The 24468-nt window shown below is 50.4% G+C and overlaps 1 protein-coding gene across 1 annotated transcript in view; it reads right to left on the minus strand.

Moving 5' to 3' along the window:
* LOC133353767 (insulin receptor substrate 1-B-like) overlaps positions 1-24116 on the minus strand; it is a 74846-nt gene extending 50730 nt beyond the window's left edge. Inside the window, exon 1 of the mRNA XM_061570138.1 lies at positions 19423-24116. Coding sequence (XP_061426122.1) covers positions 19423-23596 — 4174 coding nt within the window. The 5' untranslated portion in view covers positions 23597-24116. The remainder of the gene's footprint in view (positions 1-19422) is intronic.
* Between the last annotated feature and the right edge of the window lie 352 nt (positions 24117-24468).

Raw genomic sequence — 24468 nt, forward strand, 5'->3', positions numbered from 1 at the left:
ATAACATAAGGGACCGTGGCCAATTACAGCCAACGTCAGTTGACCGTGGACAATTAGACCCAAGCCGAAACATAACATATAAGAAAGAATGTTTAATTTTTTATGATAGAATATAGTATTGTCATCAGTATGACACAAGTATACCAAGTTTGCATTCGATACCACATTGGGAAGTGGGTTAAAATTGAGTTACAAGATTTGAGGATACAACAACGGAGTGAGTTAAATGAAAGCGTGTAAAAAAAAGCATCGTTCATCTCGCACGCACGATTCTACGAGCGCTTCACGAGCGCACGAATTGACTTTACATCGGTGGACCTGTTCATCGTCACACACTTGATGTGTACACAGGCATGTGTCCAAAACCAGTCGATTTTTTTTCCCGTTTAAGCGAACATGCACTGAAATCAGCGGTAGTGTTCATTTTGTGGCAAGTACCCACACAAGACAGCAGTGGAACAACAGCAAAAACTATTTTTTTAATCAAATTCCAGCCATTTGTGAATATCCACCGCTGGCAAACTTTGCTGAGTGCGAATGAACACGACGCTGGGATGTGATTTATGTGACACATTTTTGGATGCGATATTGACAATTCGTTACAACCCTATTCTCGTGGTACTCACAAACTTAAACACATCGTGAGACCAACTTTTCCCAGGTCACTCGTACAAATGAGACTCTTCTTGGTCTGTCGAGTTATTGCCTGGTTCAACAAAAATAATCTTTAAACTCGAAAACTTTGAGTTTTTGTTCCATCCACTTCATCAGTGTGCATGTTTTCAGATCCACACGTCACAGCAGATGAAATACGTTGATGAGCATTAACTTTATGCTTTTGACAAACGTGTGCATTAAGTTCAAACAGTGCACGAAGAAGCATGATGAGATATGCACACTGGGAATAACTCTGAGCGACAAACGAGGAATACCGGGTTTAGGGAACACACACACACAGGCTAAATTAATAATTTGGACGATAATAAAAGCAAGTGGGCTTGAGCAGGGCACCGTCGCAAGAGGGGGCGATGGCCAGTGGTCGAGCCTAACCAAGGAGTAGCAGCGAAAGGAGAGAACACACCCTAAAGGACTTCCACTGCAGAGATGTAGTGATGAGACCGGCTCGTGCGTAGCTGCTGGGCGGATTGTTCAAATGCATTTAGAAAAAAAATTAACCCGTAAAAACAAAGTTTTTCACTATAAATCCTTTATATGCGTGGCGGCTAGAGTCCTCTCGTCCTCTGGCTTGAGATGGCTGCCACCTATGGGTCAGATAATTGCCTGCCACCATTAAGCAGTTGGTAATTAAATATTTAAAAAAATTCCCAAAAAGTGTAAAATTTTGCAAAAAAATTTTTCACGAAAATGTATTGTCACGCACAACGAGTCTGTGTGGAAAATGTCAGCTCGATTGGATCACGGGGAGTGGGTTAAAAAACGACCGAAAGATTTGCACGGTCGTAAGCAAGCAAGCAAGCACGCAAGCAAGCAAGCGAACTTAATATAAAGAATTTAAGAATCCACTTCAAGGAGAGAACACGCTCGCGCGGATGGCCACTGACGACTGACCACGGTGGCGCGCGACGGACGGTCACAGCACTGCAGAGGCAATCATCGAGCAGTGGAATGGCTGATGTCGAGGCCAGCTTCAGTGACATCTCCAAACAGCAGTCTCCGCACACGTGCACGCGCACACTTTGCCGAGTGTGTATCTGAGATGCAGCTTGACAGAGTCGCTGCGGTTTAAACAGACACCACACTCACAGCGCCCAGTGGTCACAGAGTTCATTATGCGGCACGCGAATGACTTCCCTGCGATTACTCATCGACTCATTGGGCCATAACCAACGCGCCATGATTGATTGCAAAAATGTCCGAGAATGGTATGCCTGATAACGAGGCAAGGGGCTTTAGAGGCTGCTGCGCTTGCCAGTCCGATTGAGCGACGCTCCTGCAGTTTGATCCATCGGCGCCGATCTATCCACCGCTGGATGAACGCCTACCCGAGGCCGTCGCAATCCCTCGTGATATTGACGCAGAAATCCGTACAGCTCCCGAGTTATGTGCATTCCTTGATCTGACCAAGTACGCGTTTGTCAAATTTTGATTTGCACACATTCCACAAGGGTTGAATTACTGCATTGTGGGATTACTGGATTGTCGCAATGGCTTGGGGAGGCCTCCATCCAGCAGTGGATTGACCAGGGCTGATCATGACGACGACGACGTGTGCAATACACGTCTGCTAATGGTGCGAGTCGCTATTCCTGGGATATCCGTGGTAATTAATAAACAAATGAACGCATAACGATGAGCGGGGTGGAAAAAAACAAGACCGACACGACGATCGACAACAACAAAGCCATAAACACGGAGCTGCAGATTTGAGAAAAAGGCCAGCCCCATCGACCCCACTACCCCCTCGCGTGGCCTTTGATCGTTTCCTCTCCACACACTTCCAGCCGGCACGGCTCACGAACACGTTGAGCAGCTGCCGCCAAAACAAGAGAGTTGGAAGTGGCTCACGTGCCAAATCACAGGCGCGTAGGCGCGCGCGCGCGCGTCTGTCCGCTAGCAGCTTAGGATGCTAATCGCACTTAAACGGTCGCAGGCACGGCTCTTCACGGCACGCTCGCGCGCATCTTCTCCGCGGCCAGCAAGAAATCGTCGCGCCGAAACGAACGATCGATCCCGCCGTTCGCCGAGACTCCAAATTCGTGCCAAGGACGAGCAGCGACGAGCCAAAAATTAGTTGCACGCACGTCGAACTTCTTTCGAAAGCGTACGTAGCCAACCGTGCTCATCGGAGGCGAGGGGAAAGTTGAAGAAAAATTGTTGAAACTAAACTGCTAAATGTTCCAAGATTGCAGCGTTGTGTTTGGGAAAGGGCACGGCCTGAGATGAAGAGCAGGTACAACGGTTAATGGAGCGATTGGTTTTGGTTGCGATTGCTCGCGTGAGACTCGTATTGACAGAGGGGTGAATTTCTATGTGTTTTAAATCATCATCGTCATCCGCATGATAATAATATAGATATAATGAAAAACGTTTGCTGTTATCATTCATCAACATGATGGTACTGAAAATGTTGTTCTGCTATTCCACTTTAAAGAACGAAAATGTGAAAAAAACACGACAATGTAAAGTATGTAAATTATGAGGATATTATTCAATTGCAGAAAAAAATCTCAAGCTGTTAGAAGGCCGGTAAACATTATCAACATATAAAACGCGTACTTGAATGTACAAACGGTGTTGTGTTGAAAGGCCTAAATTGGACGCCGGCAACCGTTCTTCTGCAAGAGCTTAAATCAGGTTGCAAATGATTTTCATTAATTGCCGCTGCAGATTATTTAACCGGTTTAAGAAGGAAAATTACTAATTATAATTCAATGTCAACAAAGTCCACATTTTTAGCTCGTTCAAATCGTACTGAGATTACAAAGAGTAATTGGTTTGAAAATAATTATTTTCGATTTGTCTTATCGATTTTCAGCAATTCGAAATATTCAGAATTGATTCAAAAAGATTCGGTCAATTTTAATGAAAGCGAAGCGATCAGGTCCACATCATGTGTTCACGCCACGAAAATGTATTTACATACACAATAGTCAATTGCAGATTATAATCACTTGAAATTCGCAATTGACTGTATCCCTCTAAGAACGTACCCACGTGCATGCAAGAGTATACATTTTTTAATGGTCGTGAAAGTGTACAGAGTTAATGCAACCGTGGTCAAGATCAATGCTTAAGAGCACGGCAGATGATGACCTTTAACGTGTGTGTGTGTTCTATGAGTGTGTGTGTAAGTGGTATAAGATTGTGTGTGTGTGCAATGCCATGGTGAGTGGTAGTGTAGTGGTTGATGCACTGCGTTTCTGTCGAATACAGTAGGTAAAATGTCCCTCGGTCCTTTGGCAAAGCTTACAAAATAGTGAGTTGTATACAGCGGCCAATCAGAACATTAACTTGGGGTTTAAGACGTTGGTTTGTGCGTTGTTTTTCTGATATTTTACGATCGTAGCTTGGGCCTGTCGTCGTTGTTGCTGTGATAATCTTGGTGCACGGTGCCACGCTTACACGCGCGACAATTAAAATGACCAAGCAAACAACTCCAGGATAATGCACAATGCCGTATTTGTTCTCGACAAATTGTGCATTGCTTCACAATGCAAACTAACGCCTTCGTCACAACAGAATCCGTCCTGCGAGAAATCTACGACAGCCATGTAAAAATCCGGGAAAGGCACGGCCCTGCAAAATTTTTGCTCGTTGAAACTGATAGCGGAAGGGCCTCTAGAGGGCCACTCTTGAGGGTGTTTTGGTCTACTCTTCCTCGCCGGCCAGATGTCTCGGAAGAGGATTTTTACCCACACGTTAACCCCAGGGGGGATGGATTTTAGAAACGTGCCCACCGTTTAAAAACTGCCGTGCCACGAGAGGTACCTGGCTACCTTCTGCGCAGAGCTTCAAGTACGTTGCGAACATTTGTCCACAGAGACTTGACGGAAAAATCAGAGAGATCTTCTTGGTTCTTTCGGTAAAGTCACGTAAAAGGGAAATAATAAAATAAGAACAATAAAACATAATAAAATAATTCTCACGACGTTTCGGCCACAACGCAAGTAGCAGGTGAAGAACAGGTCTGTCATTCACACGCTGTCTTTCCGACAGACCTGTTCTTCGCCTGAGGACAGCTGCTTGCGTTGTGGCCGAAACGTCGTGAGAATTCTTTTATTGTTTTATTTTTCTTATTTTATTATTTCCCTTCTACGTGACTTTACCGAAAGAACCAAGAAGATGAATCTCTGCAGTCACGAAAGCTTTAAATCGAAATCAGAGAGATGTTTTCTTTTTGTCCTCAACGCCCAAATAAAATGTGCGTGGCTGTGTCTACGTTTTGTTTACAAACGCGTGGCACATACCCCACGAAACCTTGACCCTAGCGGTGAACTATGCCCTTCAGGAAATGCATTGTGGTTTAAAAAAAACGAGCTCGAGGCACTTTAATTGCGTGCGTGACATTGGATGTTTTTTCAGCGTTTAATGTTTGTTGACGGATAATAAGAGTTATAGGCAATAACCTCCCCCCCCCCACAAAAACATAGTTATTGTTTATATTATCATCAGCTGAGTAAGCGTACATATTTTTTAGTTTTACACATATTACAAAATGTAAGCCAGTCAATTTCACGTGTATTCTTGGTTATTTTGGTAAAGTCACGTCGAAGGGATATGAAAAAAATATGAAACAATAATTTATTTTATTTTATTATTTCCCTTCTACGTGACTTTACCGAAAGAACCAAGAATATGAATCCCTGCAGTCACGAAAGTTTTAAATCAAAATTTCACGTGTGTTTAGCTAAAGCTCCAGATTGACGATAACCTGACCATCTCATTCGGTTGGGTAACACCCCAAAACAGTTACAACCCTAATAAACCCCCAAACACAATCATAAAACATTTAGCGATTTCGAAGTTTGTTGATTTTTTTTCCGTTATCCGAAAGCCACATTTTCAGATTAACCCCCCCCACCCAAAACCCCACTCACTCACTTGACCCTCGCTTGTTTACGCATTAAAAAAAAATCGTAGCAACAAACCCACCCGACCCCTTTCCAGTTCAGCTGCTTGGGCGCCAGAGAACAGGCCGACAACAGATGCCTCCTACGCACGCGTAGAATCTTGCACCGTATCGGCGCATCTTTGGGGGGGGGGGGGGCAAAATATTGGCCAGAGAGACCAGCAACGCCACCCACACCCCACGGCTACTCCCAAATACTCGCCGAAAGTAAGGGGCCGTCCATAAATGACGTCACGCGATTTTGGACGATTTTTTACCCCCCCCCCCTTCGTCACACGGCGTCACGAAAAGTCAGAACCCCCCCCCTCAAATATGACGTCACAAAGCTCTGCCCCTCTCCCCCCAAAAAATAAAACATGCTTCAAATCGCTTTAAACGATTGTCATTGTAGTGCGTATTTAATGTGGCGCTGCATTCTGATGTAGGAGAAAAAATTTATTTAAAAAAGTATATTTAATTAAGTAGAACGTGTTGTCTATATTTATTTAAAGTTGCGCATTTTGATGTAACGTCACATTTCTCACCCCCCCCCCCTCGTCACACATCGTCACAAATGTACACCCCCCCCTAGTTGCGTGACGTCATTTATGGACGGCCCCTAAGCGAGACACTTGGCACACAAGTGGTGAGTGGGGGGGGGGACGCCCGTCAGCTGTGCCCAATCAGGAGCGGGCGAGGTCACGCTGGAAGAGATGGAGGGTCCACTTGGTACGAGGCGGGGAGGGGTCATTTCGTCTCTGGTTGTTGTTGTTTTCCGAGCCCGCGGGTGATGTCACTTGGCTGCTGGACAGGCCTCCCCTCCACCTCCCTTCACAGCCACCCGTCCCCCCACGTAAGAAAATGAGTCCGTGTGTAGGAGGCTTGAGAGAGCACAAAAGGAGTTTGCCTTTAAAAGGCGAGAGAGAGAGAGAGGTTGCGAGAGAAAGCTACATTAATTAATTATTCATGGTTGCTGGCTTGGCACAGTGCTGCTACGAGCTTCCGGGATCAGGTTTCTCATGCTTTGCTTGTTTGTGTTGGTGGTGGTGGTTGTTGTTGTTGTTGGTGGTGGAGTGTTTTTTTGTTTTTAAAGCGTGTGGTGAAGGACAGCTGGGGCGTGCTGATGAGAGGGGGGTGGTCAGAATAGAGAGGTGGAGTCTGGGGGGGGGAGAGAAGCAGAGTGAGAAGGAGGTAGGGGGAGGGATGAGAGGAGGAGGAGGTGGTGGTCTGGTAGAGGTTTTGTTTTTTGGTGCTAGGGGGAGAGGAGGGGTGGGTATAGGGGAGAAGGCAAATGGGGTTGTGGGAGTGGGCAATGTCCACACAGAGTAAACGGCCCGCAAACAGCACGGACGTGGCCATCTAGCCGCCAGAGTCCGAGGCTGAAAAACAACACCCTCTGCCCCCCCCCCCACCACCACCAAAGGGGAGTCGTGGGCGAAATACGCGACGCGCTGCCGGGCGGATTTCACGGGAGGAGGAGGGGGACCTTGGCCCTCGGGGTCGTTCGAGTCAGACGCGGTTGCGTGTCACCTCTGCGCTCACTTAAAGTTTCGGTGCGGGGAAAAAATAAATATATATGTATATAAAAGTGGCATTCGTATTCTTGGTTATTTCGGTGAAGTCACGTAGGTAGAAAATAAAATTTAAAAAATTGCATTAAATAAAAAATTGAAAATAATAAAAGCAAAAAAAAACCCACTGGGTTTTTATTTTATTTTCTATCTACGTGACTTTACCGAAAGAAACAAGAATATGAATTCCTGCAGGCACGAAAGTTTGAAGCCAAAAGTGGCATTATCGGTGTTCTTTAGTAAAAAAACTGAAATAAAAACACCTCTCTCCTCTTCCCTATCCCGCACCACCCTCTTTCACCCCCAACCCCCCAAAACACGAAAAAAAACACAAAAGCACTTCTGTTCCAACAAAGCCTTTAACCATTAATGCTACTCAGATGTTCTGCGAGCAACGGGCGGCGCTTACTATCCGCGGAACCTCTGCAAGGAACTGCGAATGCATCCGGATTCGGGCGAAAAACTCCACCGGCAAACAGCCTGCGGTCGAGCGAAGCTCCACTTTGTGTTGATGGGTCGAGAGGTATTGGGTGCTAGTGGTGGTGGGGGTCCCATAATCTGATCAGATATCGGGGTCGTGGAGAGAGGGGGGCGTGCGGGCACGCTATTGTTCTCGAAGCTTAATCAGACCGCCGCTAATGTTTACAGCTGCATTGTTGTTGTTGTTATTGTGTCCTCATCCCGATCCTCCTGCGGGGTTTTGTCTTTCTATACGCCCGGGGGGGGAGGTGGTGATGGTGGTGGGGACACCCTGGCGCAGCTATGGAGACGGGCCAAGCTCACCATTGTTACTGGCGGCAGGGCCTTGCTTTGTTTCGTGTGACCCCCCCCCCCCCTCTGCATGAGTGACTCGCGAACAGGCCACCCTAACCCCACCGCTGACCCCCAAAACCATAACCGGACCCCCCCAACGAACATCGCCACCCGCTCAGAAAGCCCCCCCCCCCAATCCCAATTGCTACTCACCACTCACGGTGCAATACGCCACCGGGGGGAGCGGAGGGGGGGACACACGATGTGTTATTACGAGCGCTAATCCATCACGGGACCCGGTTAAATTCTTGCCCTGTGAACCAGTCAACAACGGTGGGAGAGCAAACCATGATGGTCACAATAGTAAGGCAGGGTCTGTTGTGTGTATTTATAGGTTATCATAAACAATGATACAGATCCCCACCCCCCCCCCCGTATAGCCTTAACAGACTTTTGGGGGCAAGTGTTAAGTGAGTATCTATGCAGCCCGGCATGGGACGGCACACGAGGGGTGGGTGGCCAGCACTACCCACGGCCGCCTTTGTCTCCCGAGTGGCGATGTTTACTACACATCGCACCAGGTACTCATTTGAGGCTGAGTCACTGGTGTTGATCGTGAGTGGGAAGAATGGAACTCGGGTGGGCGGGTTCATAGCACAGCGTGCTAACCTCCCCACTAGCGCTCCCAACTAACTCAAAGGAGATAGGATGACCATCGACCACTGCTCAATGCCAGTGTGATGCACTGATGGCAGCACTGGACCATCGATAGAGATGATGATGGTGTAGGGGGAAGCGTTCAAACAGCATTGGATAGGAAATGGCTGTTGATGATAATGATGATAAAGTAGCACATTCATTACGTGCTGATGTGGAACATTGTGGATAACAGACTTCTGGTTGGCCCACGACAAAAAAAACATATAATATTGTTTATCAGCCCGTGGGCCTTCTCAGACTGTTATCCACGAGCATTTGCTTAAGTAAGCAATCTGTGGAAACAAGCCTCACTCTGTCGATGAGACCGAGAAGGCCGAAACCACTACAGAGTTTGCAAGCCAAAACAAATCCTGTTTGGGGGTAACATCAGTTTGGAAGGCCGATGAGCAAAATAGACTACGAAGAAGATCCTATTTGTAAAAAAAAAAATACAAGTAACATAGGTTCAGTTATGATTGCTATTTGTTCTCTGTTTTGAATAGCAAAGGTCCGTTTAATAAATCATTCTATTTATACGAGATGGGTTTGTTTATGTCGGGACGTGGTGGCACGGCAGTTTACCCGCCACATTCCATTCCCAGGTTTTATTTTGGAGCCTCGTGTGGCCGATTTACAGCGGCTAAACATTTTAAAACACAGACAATAATCCAAGAATGGCATAGATCAGAATGTACCGTGCTAATATTATTAGCCTGGCTTACATAACCTGGAAAAGGAAGAGGGATTATAGTCTTAGCATCACGCTCGTAAACAAAACAAGACCACGTAAATCCCTGCCCACCTGCCTGCCTCACTGTCGCGTCGAATTGACCATGGGGCTACTGGAGAGGTTGGTTATTCTCTCCGTGTATCTTAACGTGGCTCAGAAGGCCGACACGGACAGCAGTGGATCGACCCCCAGACATCGTGCGTGAAAGCCCTGTAGGTCCTGCCCTTCTGCTACGGCGAGCCACGCTGGCCAAGTGTTAGGGGACAGGTCAAGCATCTTAACTGCACAAGGTCACCTCAATCACTGGGGGTTTTCATTAAGTGGGAGGGTTGCATTCGTGTACACGTACGGCCCTCTTGTCGATCCACTGACGGATGAGGGCCTCGCCCGTGCCGTGCGGGTCGCGGGGGTTATGTGACCCTACTTCACCATGCTGGTCAGTGCGGGTTGAAGGCGAGGTGGCTTACATGTTGGAGCGTAGTGTTTTGATTTACAACGTAACACACTCGTCAATAACACATATCTGGCCTCTCTATTTATGCGCTATGAAGAAGGGACATTGCCCAAAACGTCACCAATCATATAGTTTTTTTTAATCTTTAGGCCAGTGTTTTTTTCACAAACGTGTTGAGTGTATGTATTATTGTGCACGACTGCCCACGCAGTAATATAAAATCATTTATTTTGAGTTGGAACGTATTCACTGCTTCCGAAATGAATTTATTTGTCAACACGTAAGGGCATGTACATTCTATCCTATTCATGATTATGCTCCATATTTTAGAAGAATACATAGATATCCAATCAATAAAAAAAATATATACTTTTACTCAAATAAATGGTACTGGAAACCTGCAATTTAAAGTGCCACCCTTTTAATGTACAGCCCTTTGTCAACCCACTGCTGGATTAAGGCTTGCCCACTTCCTGTTCATCACAGTTTTTGTATCACCATACTTCACCATTCTGGTCAGTGCGGTTTGGTGAAGGGGTGCCCAGGCATTGTCCCAATGCCACTCACCACTAATGTGAGCTGGGACAGGGAATTTAACTCAGGTTGTGTCACCAGTTCAACTGTTACTGGGTAGTCATAGGAGTTGGTTACAATGCATGTGCACGTACAGTGGGGGAGCGGTGGTGCAGCGGTTAGCGCGCCGCGCTACGAACCCGACAACCCGAGTTCGATTCCCGCTCACAGCCAACACCAGTGACGATTCTCTGAAGCGGCCCTGGGTCTCCCCTAGGTCGACTCAGCCTCTGAGCACCTGGCGTGGTGTGTAAACATCGCCACTGGGGAGACAAAGGCGGCCGGGCGTGGTGCTGGCCACCCACCCCCTCGTGTGCTGTTGCCGGCCTTCACAGCCACGACTCACCAACAGCACTTGGCCCAACAGTCTGTTAAGGCTATACGGGGGATATTTGTCTTTGCCTTGTATGTACAGTAGAGAATGGATACAAGGCCATTACAGATACAGGATATTTCAGGTCATTCTGCAATTTGCCATGAATTATCCGAACAGACAGGCATGTTGTCTAAATGAGTTACGTCCTTTGAAGGAGGACTCTTAGCACTAATTCACTTAACATGAAATGCAGTACCAATGCTCTATTTAATCAGCACTGGCCTGCGTGTCCGTTTCAAGCTCTGCAAATTTCGCCGCGCGAAAAAATTTGTGCGACCGTAACCAAAATTTCGTGGTTTTTGCCAAATGTTGTCGAATTTGTTTCTTGCTTTATTTCACTATTGCCGAGATATGGGGGAAGGACCCTGTGATGTGTGCGGACCCTCTGCACGTTTGCCACAACTAGGACAGGCCCAAGGGATAACAGACTCTCTCCACCCGCATTTTAACGTACACGTAGGCTTTCACGACCAATATAATCCATGACAGACGACGTACTTGGGTTAGATTGCGTAAATATAAATGTGTCGTTAAACCCGCCACCACCCGACACAGCCAATTAGTAAAGTTTGTCACGTAAACACAATATGCCAATTCGTTTACTAGTACAGCACACCGGTGTGTTGGAGAGTAAACCCACAACATCTATAATTCGAGTACAATTGTACTGAACTAGGAACGAATTAGCATGCTCTGTTTGCGTGACGGACCTTTTCTAATCGGCCGTGTCGGGTGGTGGCGGGTTTAACGACATTCATATTTACACGATTCAAACCCAACAAAACCTCTCTATGATTTATAGGTTAACGTACGTCAGCCCTGAGAGTGCGAGCGAGTCAGCACGAGTCGTTTGAGTTGAGTCGGCGGGGGGGGGGGGGGGGTCACCGTGCGTGGTTAAATCAAATTTGCGACTCCCGCTTTTGAGCTTCTGCGTCTCTGTATAACGTACCTCTCCTCCTGCCCTTTCCCCCCCTCTCCTCCCTGAATCACCACCCAGTTGTTCGCCGTCAGCGTGGCGTGCAGGCCCAGGCATGAAAGCCAAGCCGATGCCGGAATGGCTCAATCTCTGGGTAACAAAAAAACAATCCCATTCGGCAACAAAAGCGACGAGGGGTCAAAGAAAGTCCTCCGCTCAAAACGGACATCCGAGGTGGTTGCTCATCTCCCGTTTACAGGCCTGAGACTGGTGGAAATCCCACATTCCTATGGCGGAGATGAGTCCATCCGTAGGGCAATCACTGGTTGACCTTCCTCACGACGTTGGTACTCATTTTGCCGGGCTCCGGAGGGATGATGGGCCGGGTCAGTAGCCCCCAACCAGGAATTGAACCCGTAACCTTCAGATTGCCAGCCACTCGCAACCACGGCCGTGCTGCCTGGCTGACCTAACAAGCGCCCATGACAAAATTCAACCCGAATATAATAACCCTTGCGTACATAATATATATTGTGGATGTACTGTTGGCTCAGCAGAGCCTGACCTTAATTAGTTCATAGTTGGTAGCATTGCTTGACATTTTGTAGGCATGCCAACGATTCATACCCCAGTGAGTCAATGAATTGTCGTGATTCGGGGTTGCAATTCGATGCAATTGTTGATTATTTTCGGGTCTCGTTTTTATCACCTCGTTCGTCTTGTTTCTTGTATCGTCCACGTGCTAATGAATGTAGCATGTCATTTATCTACACTCTGCATGCATAGCAAACTATTGTTTATTCAGTATTCATGAAAATAATCATCACTATTAATCAATTATCCAGTGCATCAGTACATACCTATAATATAATATTTCAGAGCGATAAAATGCCCAACTCCTCTCAAAGATCTGAATCCACAAACAGAACTATGACAACATGTAACAGGAATACAAAAGCTGCCATTTCTCCCAATGTTTATGCCGATTGTAATGTCAGCGTCACCTCACAAGGCAAAATATTCTCTCGTACCACTCTCGCGACGCAGTGCAAGCCTCCGTGTTGGAGAATGGCCCACGTAAGCGGACACCGTAGAGCTATCTCCGAGATCCCTTTGAGCGACCTCTCATCCACAAACAGCAGGGGGCAGCAGTTGCCACTCGCTCTGCGTATGAGAGTGAGGCGACAGTTTCGTGTATGTCATGGTTTGTTTGTGCAGTCATTGGTGACCAGGTTGAGAGCATAGTACTTGAGAAACCCGGTTTAATCACAGGTGTCTGCCTGGATTCGAACCCAGGTCCTCAACTGTGCCCACTAAGCGCTTTGACCTCCAAACCACCAAGCCACCTCCTGGAATTTTCTTTTCTGAATGTTTGTATTATTATTCTCCTCATTAACGAGCGTAAACAACAAAAACTAGCCACTGTATTACAGTGTATACTGCTGCTGCTGCTGCCGTGAGTAACAAAGTGCTGTTGCTGAGAGCACAGAAGCCTTGGAACTTAATACTCGCCCTCAAACACACACAGTTTTATTGGCAGCACAGTTCAAGTGTTCAGACCGTGTGATCAGCTGTTTGGCATGGGCTACGCGTTTGGCGGCAGTGAAGCGACAACTAATACATCACGGAATGATCAATGCCCGCTTGGGCGAAACCAACTACATATCGATAATTAAAGTGTCCCGGTAACTGCTTTTTATTGTGCACGCTGCAAAATCACACCAAGTGTCTCTTTGCAAGGGCCACTGTAGTACGGTCGTGTGTGTTGAAAAACAACAACAACAAGCCCTGCCAACTATAAACATCATAAACGTGAAGAAGAAGAAAAAAACTTTCCAAACTACGATTGATTGATCTCTGTTGCGACAGTCGAAAGACTCGGGTAGAATTGTCGTTGTTTCTGTGAGTTTATAGGGTGACAGCTATGGGGCAATTTAGCCCAAGTGTAGAGTACAGGACACCGCAGCTTTTGAACAGCAAAACAAAATCCTGCTCGGAATCCGGAGGACTCACGTAAGCTCTCTATAAGCAGCTTACGAGAGGCCGCACTGACGCCACTGTGACATCATGATAAATGGAGAAAGTGTATCATGCAGATTTATCCCTTGCGTAAGAAGACGGACGGGCTGCTTCCGCGCACACACACACACGCACACAAACGAATCACGCAATAATAGTCCCAGTTTTCTCTGAGCTCGAGTGACCCAGCCAGTGATCCAGCCAGTCCAGCCCAGCCAGCCCAACCACTGCCAAAATCTCAACAAAGAGAGTCAGTATTACAGCTCTTTCTGCATGTACTCAATAAGCCCTTTTCAATTCAACACCCAGGTTTACTGGCACGCGTCCAACTGATACGTAAAAAAAAGACAAAGTTGAAATATAAGTTGCTTTCAAACGCAATGACACCATACCTTGTCATACAGTTTAACGGCCTTTCTGGCATGTGTAATGGCTTTTTATAAGCACCGCAATGATTAACGTGTTTTGGCGTGTAATTAAACCACTACAAGTACGATATGTATAGCTAAGTGTTTGGCTCCGAAAATGTTGGGGTTGTTTTTATTTATTTACGGACGGTTGCTGAACACAAGCCCAAAAAAAGGCCCAAAATTCCCAAGTTGTGGACAACAAAAACAGCAACCATTAAAATTGTAATATATAAGGGTGAAGACTGTTTTCTTTAACCGAGCGAGGTCACCCTTAAGGGCCCGGGTAAAGAGATAATGGGGAAGGGCGTTTTGAAGTCGAGCAGTGAGAGGCAAGAGCTCGACAGAGAGATGTTGTGACTGTGCCGAGTGTTGTGGGAGAGTGGACGCGTAAATGAGCGAATTGTTTTGGACCCGCACACGCGTATTGGTGGCTGAGCCACAGTATGGATGAGACGAAAACTGTCGTCCTTGGAGTGCTCAACATAGGTGGAGGAAATGATCGAGTGAAGTTTCCAGGAACGGTAACCGTAGCAAGAGCATTAGAGGTGTTGATCGGGAGGACAAGTGGCTGCTGCTTTACTCTGGATTCCATCAGGTGCAGTGAGGTGGGCAAGTGGGTGCTTTTCACACAGATGTGACCGCGGGAATCCAACCGTGGTTACAGTAAATTACAGTCGCAGTCAGAATTCGTGGGATTTAAAGAAAGGTTTGGAACCGAACATAAAACCTAGCTTTTTGCATGCAAATTTTGCAAGATTTGTAATATAACCAATTCCAAGAGTTCATATAAGGTTTGTGTGCCGAGCAGAATAATGGTTTAACTTTGGCAAAGAATAATTGTTGCTAAGTACAATAAGAGGAACTGAAGAGTTGCAGTATACTGAGAAATAGTACAAGTTCTCCAGCAGACATCTTAAGCACAGATCCTGGTGCTATACCATCGGGACCACAATACTTAGAAGCGTTGGCTTAAATCGTTAAAAGAAACTCCACGATATATTATTAGGCAGAGAAAATGTGTTTGTGGATAAAGCAGCATTGAGTGAGTGGCTCCACACACATACATCTGGGTTACAGATTGCGTTCAGGACCAGCCTTGCGCTCTAAGGAAAATGTCACTAGCCAAGACCACTTTCACGCAGTCAAATCACGGTAGGTACGATCCCGGTTCGAGTTTAAATATAAAGCAAAAACGTGCCCTCAATGTGGGACGAACATACCTACAGTAGTCTAAATAAATTGTATCGGAACCCACCGCCATCCCACAATGTTAGAATATCTCCCCAAAAAAACAGCAGCCGACACCAGCTGTAAACCAGCACTGTCCTAGGAGCCTAGCAGTGCAACAGACAGCATCTACGGTATTTGCCACCAGTGGGATACTTGCTGCAGATGTCCCGAGCAAACATCTTGTGCGAGTTACATCCAGTGGCAAACAAGGAAGGATGAGGAGGAGGGGGGGGGCATGGTGAAGGTTAAGGCAGTTCAATCCCCTTGTCCACAAAACGCCGTTGTGTACCCGGAAGATTTTTGTAATAATTCCAGTCGAAGCTGGCACGCGGCACGACCACACCATAGAAGAATAAAAAAAACATCAAATGCAAATTTAGACCAGTGGGTGTATGGGTGGTCCACAGTTCTACCGAAACACAGAGATCCCCCGTGTAGCCCTAACATACCGTTGAAGCGAGTGCTGTTAGCGAGTAGCACCTATGAAGGTGGGTCACGGCACACGAAGGGGTGGGGTGGAACAGCACGACGCCCGGCCGCCTTTGTCTCCCCAGTGGCGATGTTTACTACACACCGCACCAGGTACTCATTTGAGGCTGAGTCGACCTAGGGGTGGCCCAGGACCGGTTCAAGCAATCGCCGCTGGCAGTGACCATGAGCGGGAATTGAACTCGGGTGGCCGGGTTTGTGGCGCAGCGCTCTAACCCCTACGCCACCGCTTCCCACAAGACCACACAAAAGACAAAACCACACACACACACTAGTTTTGTGGTGACGCATGGAAGCCACTATAAGCGGCATCGTCAATGAACAGCGGTTGTTGCAGTTTTACGCATAGAGCAGAGATGTAATTCGAGATACAAAATGTCCTAAACCTTTGTCCCCTGCATTTGGCTCTTCTCATTCACTTCGAGGGCCCCCGAAAATATTTTATCGCCGTGACACATCAAAGCGCTCAGGTGCAGTCTGCTCGTTACGTGATTAATGATGTTGTTTACAGAAGACGAGGAGACATTTTGGAGCCCTGCCCTTGTGCGCTGCTAGCTACCATTCATTGGCGTGGGGTGCTGGCGAGCGAGAGTGATCATCCAGCAGTGACACTGGCAAAAGGGCATTGCGAGACTACAAACCAAGAATGAAGCCTGTGGGGACGACACAGTCACGGCGAAATAAAACACAGAAGATGTATGCCCAACGCAATTCAACACAACAACAACAGCAGCAGCGGCGGTACTGTATCGGGTGAAGGCAGCAAGGTCCAACCTCTTGTGCAACTAACCATCTCGACTGGGTGGTTTGGTTGGAGCTGGTTGGTTGGGTGGTAGTGGTGGCGGCTAGGGATTTGTGTACAAACCCCACAACAGCAAAGCCACACAAACGACTGAATTCTTAAGGGGAGGAGGGGGGGGCAGAGAACCTGACTTTCCCATTAAGGGCCCCCTCCTCCTCCTCCTCCCACCCATGACTAAGCACGCAAACATTCCAGCCGAGGTGTGGACAGTGGGAGGGAGAGCTTCTCACCGTGACTGGCTCGTCCCAACGTTGTTGTTGGTGTTGCTGCTGCTGCTGCCTTTGCAACCGCCACAAACATCCGTCCACCCCCCCCCCCCCGATTTTAAACGTTGCCAATATGTGGGGGTGGGAAGAAATGGGCTTCTGAACCCACGCAAACAGTGAATTGGCATGTCATTGGTCGAAGTTCGCATTCAAAAGGAACAAATATGCACGAGCAGACATTAGGCCCCCTTCGTATATCCGTCTCTGTACATGTGCAAAAATACACGTATTCCTTAAAACAACCCACGGCCGTGTTTACGGGAGTGTATAATTGCAGCGGCATTCAATTCTGGAGAAGCACACTCCGGACCGGTTTCGGCATTGGTGTCCCATCAGCAGCGAGGCTTGCTTGAATCAATGCTGGTGAACTGTCGATCTGACATGCAAGCCCCCACCCCCTCTCTCTCCCTTAACAATATGTGGTCTCAGTTCCCCACAACGGCGCTCCTCGTGATTATGATGAGTTACACATCTAAAAAGGGTTTAACCAAGGAATTAGCAGAACGTTTCACCGGTTTTCTCGTGCCGGCTTTAAGCAATTTGCGAGTTCAAACGCACCACGGCATTCCCCTGTGATGTGTCGAGCGTTAATACTGCAACCTTAGCATGTTCCTTTCACGAATGTGGACGGATGATTACTCATGGCCTGGACAAACAGACTGTACATTTTTTGATAATCACTTTTTTTATCTTGTGGTCTTAATCTTGTTTTATGTATCATTGATAGTGCACGCCACATGTTTTGTCTGGTCTTACATCTACAGTAATTTGAGAGTCGATTTGTTTTTATATTCTTTGGATCTTTCGGTAAAGTCACGTAGATAGGTTCAAAGAAAATAACAAAAAAAACTACGACGTTTCGATCACAACACAAGCGATCGTGATCGAAACGTCGTAGTTTTTTGTTATTTTTCTTTGAACCTATCTACGTGACTTTACCGAAAGACCCAATGAATATGGATTCCTGCAGTCACGAAAGCTTTCAGTCAAGATTTAGTGGCTTTGTTTTTACTACGTGACACTTCCACATGTTTGGGAACTGTTGTCATGGGCTGTACCTGCTTCGGATGTAATCATAATCACATCCGAAAGGGCACCCCAAGCGGCAGCCACCTGGCCTGCAAGCCACAACCAGTCGACATGTCGTGGGCGATGACTGTTTAGTATAATCCCAACTGAGTCATTCGCGGATAATTTTCGGATTTAGGTTTGTTTGGGACGCAGGTTCCCGTTTAACCAAAGATCGCAGCCTCGATGTGATCTGCTTTTTTTCTTCCTTTAAATAAACATCGCACCTGTGAGTTGTCTGCTTTTCACATCCGAGCAAGACAAACCAAAAAAGCTGACAAAATCCTCGAGGCGATATTGCCCTCTTTCATTGTTGTGTTTGCAGATCGATCAAAGTAGCAACGTGATCATTGTCGTTGCTCGTCTTGAACAGCTTTAAATAAAAACTGGACAGACGCCGAAAAAAAAAATATACTGCAGGGCTATTTTGAGCGCAGAGAACGAGAGATATGTTAATTTAATTTCCATGGTGGACTCTCAGGTAATCAGATACTCCGGTTAACAAGGATTGCTGCTTTATAAGAGGCCTGGACGCGTGCCTTAATATTTCGTAACACAGACACACCGGCGTCACTTACCGCTTGCCAAGATTTTATAGCGTCCATGGAAATCCTGACCTTTCCTTACCTCTCGCGTTGCTTTGGCAGTCAAGTAAAAATATAACAAAACTGTGGGCGCCACTTCCATTCGTATCATTCCACGATGGCTGGGACTGAGTGGTCAGAAATAGCATTGACTGCTGCTGCTGCCACCGTGACATGAATATTATTGGGACAGCGATGGGGGGTTTTATTGGAACATCGAGTGTTGGATGTGACCGATACATCAGCGCAATAGTGGACGAGTCTGCGAGACGACATGATCGGTGTCGGCTGGTGCCGCGAAACCAGATCGAGGTTGCGTTAAGAGTTAATGCTCACAATGAATCGGTTTCGCAAGACCGTAACTATTTCTGTTAATTAACACATGCACCACAACACACGCGCGCTTTGATAAACTGAGATAGAGTGTCCCTTGGTATATTAACATCGTACAGTTGTGAAATTGCTGACGATTACAAACCTTTGCCATGACAGCCGGCGTTCGGTCGAGTGCAGTGCACATGTCAGAAACGGGTGATTTGTTTAAACGCACGTGAACACCACGATAAAACTGGGCACACCGCCGATGAGCGTGGTTGGCTACGTACGGCGCGAAAGAAGTTCAACATACAGTGCATACAATTCGCTCGGGCCAAATCTAAATCGGGCATCACGAGACGTGTACAGTGTTGTACGTTCTCGTCTTTGAGTTATCGCTCGAATCGGGCCCCTAAGTCCTGCACACATTCAATGACGGCGTGACTTAAACAAAAAAACGACTGCTGTGAAAGACAAACGTGGAAACCTTTACATTGCGCGTACCGTCACCGTCCGCAGTTATCGCCCATAAAACCCTGGCATTGTGTTGCGAGCGAGTGGCGAGTGCGATGCGCGATGGGACGTGACGTTAACTCACTCTCTTGCGCAGGAGGACACCCGCCGTCGGAGCGGGCGAAGTCAATGCTTGCGTAAGCTCCAGAATCCACGACGCTTGTGCTGCTGCCCTTGGCATTGGCCCTTGCCCCGTCCAGGCCAGCAGTAGAGACAGCGGTAGCGGCAGCAGCAGCAGCAGCTGCCCTCTGGCACTCTTCGCTGCTCAGTTCCAATGCCACGTAATTGAGCCCGTTCTCGAATCCGGACTCTCTCGACATGCCGCCGTGATCTGCAGATTCTCCCGCGGGACATCCTGCGGCGTCTCTCAGGTAGACGCTCTCGAAGGAGGCAGAGCCGAGGCGGTTTGAGTCGCTAGAGAATGACGGCGACAGCAGAGAGGTGGACGTTGGCATCGCTGGGGACACTCCACCCGACCCCAAGGCGGCCGATGCGGTCGTCGTGGACGAAAACGTCTCGGAGCTGTGCCTCCTCCTCCCCTGAGCGTCGGCCCTGATGACCTTTGCGCCGTGGTCCGGGTTGGGGACCGGGTAGGCGGCAGTCATTTGGTCCATCAAGGACAGGCGGTTGAGTCTCGACGTCGGGCTTGTGAGCCCCTTGGAGCCCTCCAGGTTGGAGTGGTTGCTCGGCGGACCGAGAGGAGCCGTGCTCGGCGCCGTCACGCCGAAGCGCATCTCCGTGTAGTCGCCGTCCGTCTCCTGCTCGAGCGGAGCGCACCCGAGGCCCATGTGCAGAGACGCGTAATCGACGCCGACGTTCGGATTGACTCTGCCACCGTAATTAAGACCGCCGACGTTCGAGGCGGACATATAATCCGAGCTTGCGTTGCCGTTTTGTACGGGTCTCGCTCCGTAGCTGGCCCCAGCTGGATTACCCCTTGCTGCTGCAAGTGGACTCACGACAGAGTTTGCTGCTGCTACTGCTGCTGCTGCGTTGGTGTTTGTTGTGTTCCTGCCGCCGCTCCAGTCGGGAACGATTGAGTAGTTGGCCCGTGCGGCGAGACGCGTGGCCGAGCTGAGCCTCCGCTGCGCATCCACCACCGCCTGGGCAGTCTGCACGTCTCCGAACTCGATGTTCACGTATTCCCCCGGGCTCACCGGCTCCGCCGGGCACTCGTACGTTCGGGGAAGAGTCGACGACTTGAGGCCACCTAGGGACAAACGCGTGGGTCTCACCATCCCCTGCTGCTGCTGCTGCTGCTGCTGCTGGACCTTGCGAGGTTCGGCTTTCGTGATGCCACCGCCGCTTGCGGTGGGGCTGCTGCCGCTCGCCACCGGCTGATCGGGGTCGTGGCCCAGGCTGTCGCTGCTCGTGGAGGACGACTTGTCGCCTCCGAACAGCTGCCTCTCGGTCAAGTTGCCCGGGCTGAAACGTGCGCCGCCGCCGCCGGCGCCGGCCGAGGCAGCGTTGGCTGAGCCGTCTCCGTTTTTGCGCAGTCCCGGCTTGAAGGAGCGTGGCAGCGAGTAGTAGTAGCAGTTCACTTTGGGGGGCTCGGCGCTGGTCGGCGTGAAGAAGTAGTCCGGGGGGGTGCCTGCCACCAGGCCAGGCGACATGTTCATGTACTCGCAGCCAGCGTCTCCTCCGCCCTTGCCGTCGGCGCTGCACACGGACAGCTTGGAGCTGCTCCACATCTTCATGTAGGGGCTGCACTCGGGCGAGCAGCTGCCGTTGTTGGTTCCAGGAGACATGACCATGTAGCCACTGGGATCGGTGATCTCCTGGCGACGCCGCGGGTTCAGAATCTCCTGCGGGGCCGAGACGCTCTTGGGACTCATGGGGACGTAGTCGTCCGAAGGACCGCCACCACCACCCGGTGTGCTCAGCGTCATGGAGGAGGAGGTGGCGGTGGTGGAGCTCGAGACGATAGACTGCGAGGAGGAGCACGAGGAAGATGACGAAGACGTCGGGACGGGAGCCACACCGGGCGACATGGGCATGTAGCCGTCATCCTTGCAGGTCGCTCCGGGCCTCTGGCAGCTGCCCACGTGGATCTCCCCGTAGTCCTCCGGGTACGAGCGCTGTAGGTGCGCTGCCTGCGAGTTCTGCGGAGTCGAAGGACCTGCGGGGGGCCTCGGCGAGGCGGAGCGCGACGTGTAGCTGCTGCCCGTGTAGCTGCTGCCGCTGCCGCTGCTCGTGAGGCTGCCCGCGTTCATGAGCGCGTAGTCGTCCAAGGGCTTGCGCTGCTGCTGTTGTTGTTGGACACCGGTGGTGGACTGCGCTGCCGGCGGAGGAGGCGGAGGGGGCGACGTGCAGGAGGAGTAGGTGCGCTTACGGTGGACAACCCCGGACAGGTCCGACGTGCCTTCCGCGGCGCTCGCATTTTCATCCTGAGACGCGCGCCTGGCTAGGAGGACTTCTCTGTGCAGCTGCTGCTGGTGGTGGTGATTGTGATGGTGGTGGTGTCCATTTTGCGCGCAAGACTTGCCCATGCTAATGTAGTTGTTGACTTGTTGCTGATGCATTTGGTGGTGATGGAGGTTGTGCCCATCATCGTCTTGCTCCTCTCGGATGGGTGGCGGCGTGCGGCTCAGAGACTCGGGGGTGGCGCTCCGGTGCACGAGGCCCTGATGTCTCCTCGCGTCCACGGGGCTCGATCCGTACTCGTCGGACGAGGACGCGAATCCTCCGTCGCTGGGTGACCCTGACGCCGATGCCGCGCCGCCGCCACCGAGACCGAGGCCACCGCTGTTGACCTTCACGTACAGCAGCAACAAGGCGTCGCTCGCCGACGACCCCCGGCCGCTGCTGGGCCCCGAGGATGACGGCGAAGTGGACGATGCGCAGCTCACGGGGCTCACTGCCGACGACGGAGGCTGCGACGCGCCGGGTGCCGGCACGGTCACGTAACGGCTGTGGATGGGGGCCGCTTGGAGGCGAGACGTCGTGCGTCCACCGAGGCATCCCCGGATCCCTTGCTGATTAAGCTGCTGCTGCTGCTGCAGGCGAGGAGGCGTGGGGCTAACGCTCACGGGGCTACCGGTCACCGAACTCGGTCTGGACGTCAAGATCGTCCGCTCCCCTTCGCTCGAGGTGCGCGCTCTGAAGTTGTGCGCGCTTGCCGCTCCTCCAACGCCTCCGTTGAGCGGATGCCTGCTGCTGCTGCTGCTGTGGCTGATGATGTTGGTGATGTTGGTGATGGTGGTGGTGGCGGCCGATGCCGGGTTGTTGTTGTTGTTGCCGCCGCCGGCCGGAGAGGAAGCCCCATGGGTGCTGTTTGCGCTCTCAGTGCGGGAGCGACGCGACAGCCCCGTCTGGCTGGGCGGGAGGCTGTTGAGGTGGCGTCTGGGCGGCACGGAGATGGGATTCGAGCTGCTGGCGGAGTGACTCTTGCTGCGCGGGCGAAACTCGGAGAATTCGCTCATGGCCTTCATGGCCTCCAGGATGGTCTCGTGCATGTTCTGCGCCACCACGCAGTCCTCCACCTGCATCCAGAATTCGCCGGGACCCGTGACGGCCGAGCGGCCCACTTCGATGAAGAAGAAACTCTCCGAGTGACCGCAGCGCCGCACGTTCATGAGCTGCAGGGTAACGTCCGGCTTCTCGCTGTTGAGCTTCACGAAGCTGATCTTGCGGCTCGAGAGGCACAGCCTGTAGACGCCGAACATGCTTCTCGTCTGGCCCAGCCCGCGGGGTTTCAGGTTCACCTGCCACACCTCCTTGAAGGCCGACGAAGGCGCAATCGCCCCGTAGACATCGTCGCCGGCGTGTGTTGAGCCTCCGCTCTCGCCGCCGCTCTCGGCGTGAGGGTACAGCGACGGCTGCTGCTGCTGCTGCAGCTGCTGATGGGAGTGATGATGGTGATGATGATGGTGGTGGTGGTCGTTGCACTGCTGCTGCATAGCCTTCCCACGCGCGTGGAGCTCTGTTATCGCCCGGTACCATGCGTCCTGCTCTTGATCGTTTTCCGCCGCCACGGCCAAGTACTCATCCTTGGTGTAGAGAGCCACCATGAATTTGTTGCGCGCGTCGGCCCTCTTGCTGATGTTGAAGCACGAGTCGAGCGACACGGCGCGCTTGGGCGCTGACTTGTGGCGAAACTTACGCTCGCTCTCGTAGTACTCGAGGCGACCCGCGGCGCACGAGTCGTCGGGAGCGCGCAGCACGAAGTAGCGCTTGTGAGTCGTCTTCTGTTTGCGCAGGTAGCCGCACTTGAGCACGTCCGTGGCGGACTGCAGCTCGGGCGGTGGTGGATTGGCCATGGCTCGTTCTGCGCCGCCTTTTGGGTTTTACACCCCAAAAGCAAGCTCGGTCAACGACCGGATGATGATGATGATCGTGGTTGATGGTGAAAAAAAAGATAAAGTCCACCGGTAACGGGGTAGCTGGCTTCGTTAATGCCCCGCCAATGCGAGCGAGAACACGTAGCTGCTTCTCTTCTTCTCAGCAGTGGCAGTAAGTAGCAGCAGCAGTAGTAGTTGTAGTTGTGAGCACACGCTGTGTGTAGGTAGTAGCAGTTTGAGTGGAGTGCACGAGACGCATACGCGCCCTGCGTCGCTTCCAAATCTCATCAGAGTTCCCACCTGTGCCGTGTCGCCTACCCCCAAAGCTACAGAGCCAACGCACAAACACGGGGCAAACACAATTACCTACCCACGGTGGCTAGCAAGTACCTATCTCTCTCTCTCGCTCTGTCTGACTCTATACCCTTAGGCAGACAAGGTACTCGGCCATGCGTGCGCTTCTCTTGACTGCACCAACAACCCCCCCTCCCCTTTCCCCTGCTCCCTTTCGTCTTTGGCTCGCGAGTGGCGGAGAGGCTGGGCGAGCGAAGCAGAAATCACCAAGCGCCGCTCTCTCCCGAGGACGCAACATTGGAGCAAAACAACATGTGACGCGGGCACAGGGCGGACCCCTACGAAGACAGGCAGGGCCCACCTCCCCTACACACCCCCCCTATCCCCTCCTCCCCTAACCCCCTATCCCCTCCTCCCCTACCCCCTCCCCGAACCCTCCCGCCCCATTCCTCCCCTCCCCATTCCTCCCTACTCCCCCCACCATCAATTCCTCCCCACACACCCGCGAGCAACGTCGCCTCCCGATTGGCTGACACGCATCCGCTTTGATCCCACCG

This window comes from Lethenteron reissneri, chromosome 45 (assembly GCF_015708825.2).
Source record: "Lethenteron reissneri isolate LAM-NWPU_2019-01 chromosome 45, ASM1570882v1, whole genome shotgun sequence".
Taxonomy (NCBI): Eukaryota; Metazoa; Chordata; class Hyperoartia; order Petromyzontiformes; family Petromyzontidae; genus Lethenteron; species Lethenteron reissneri.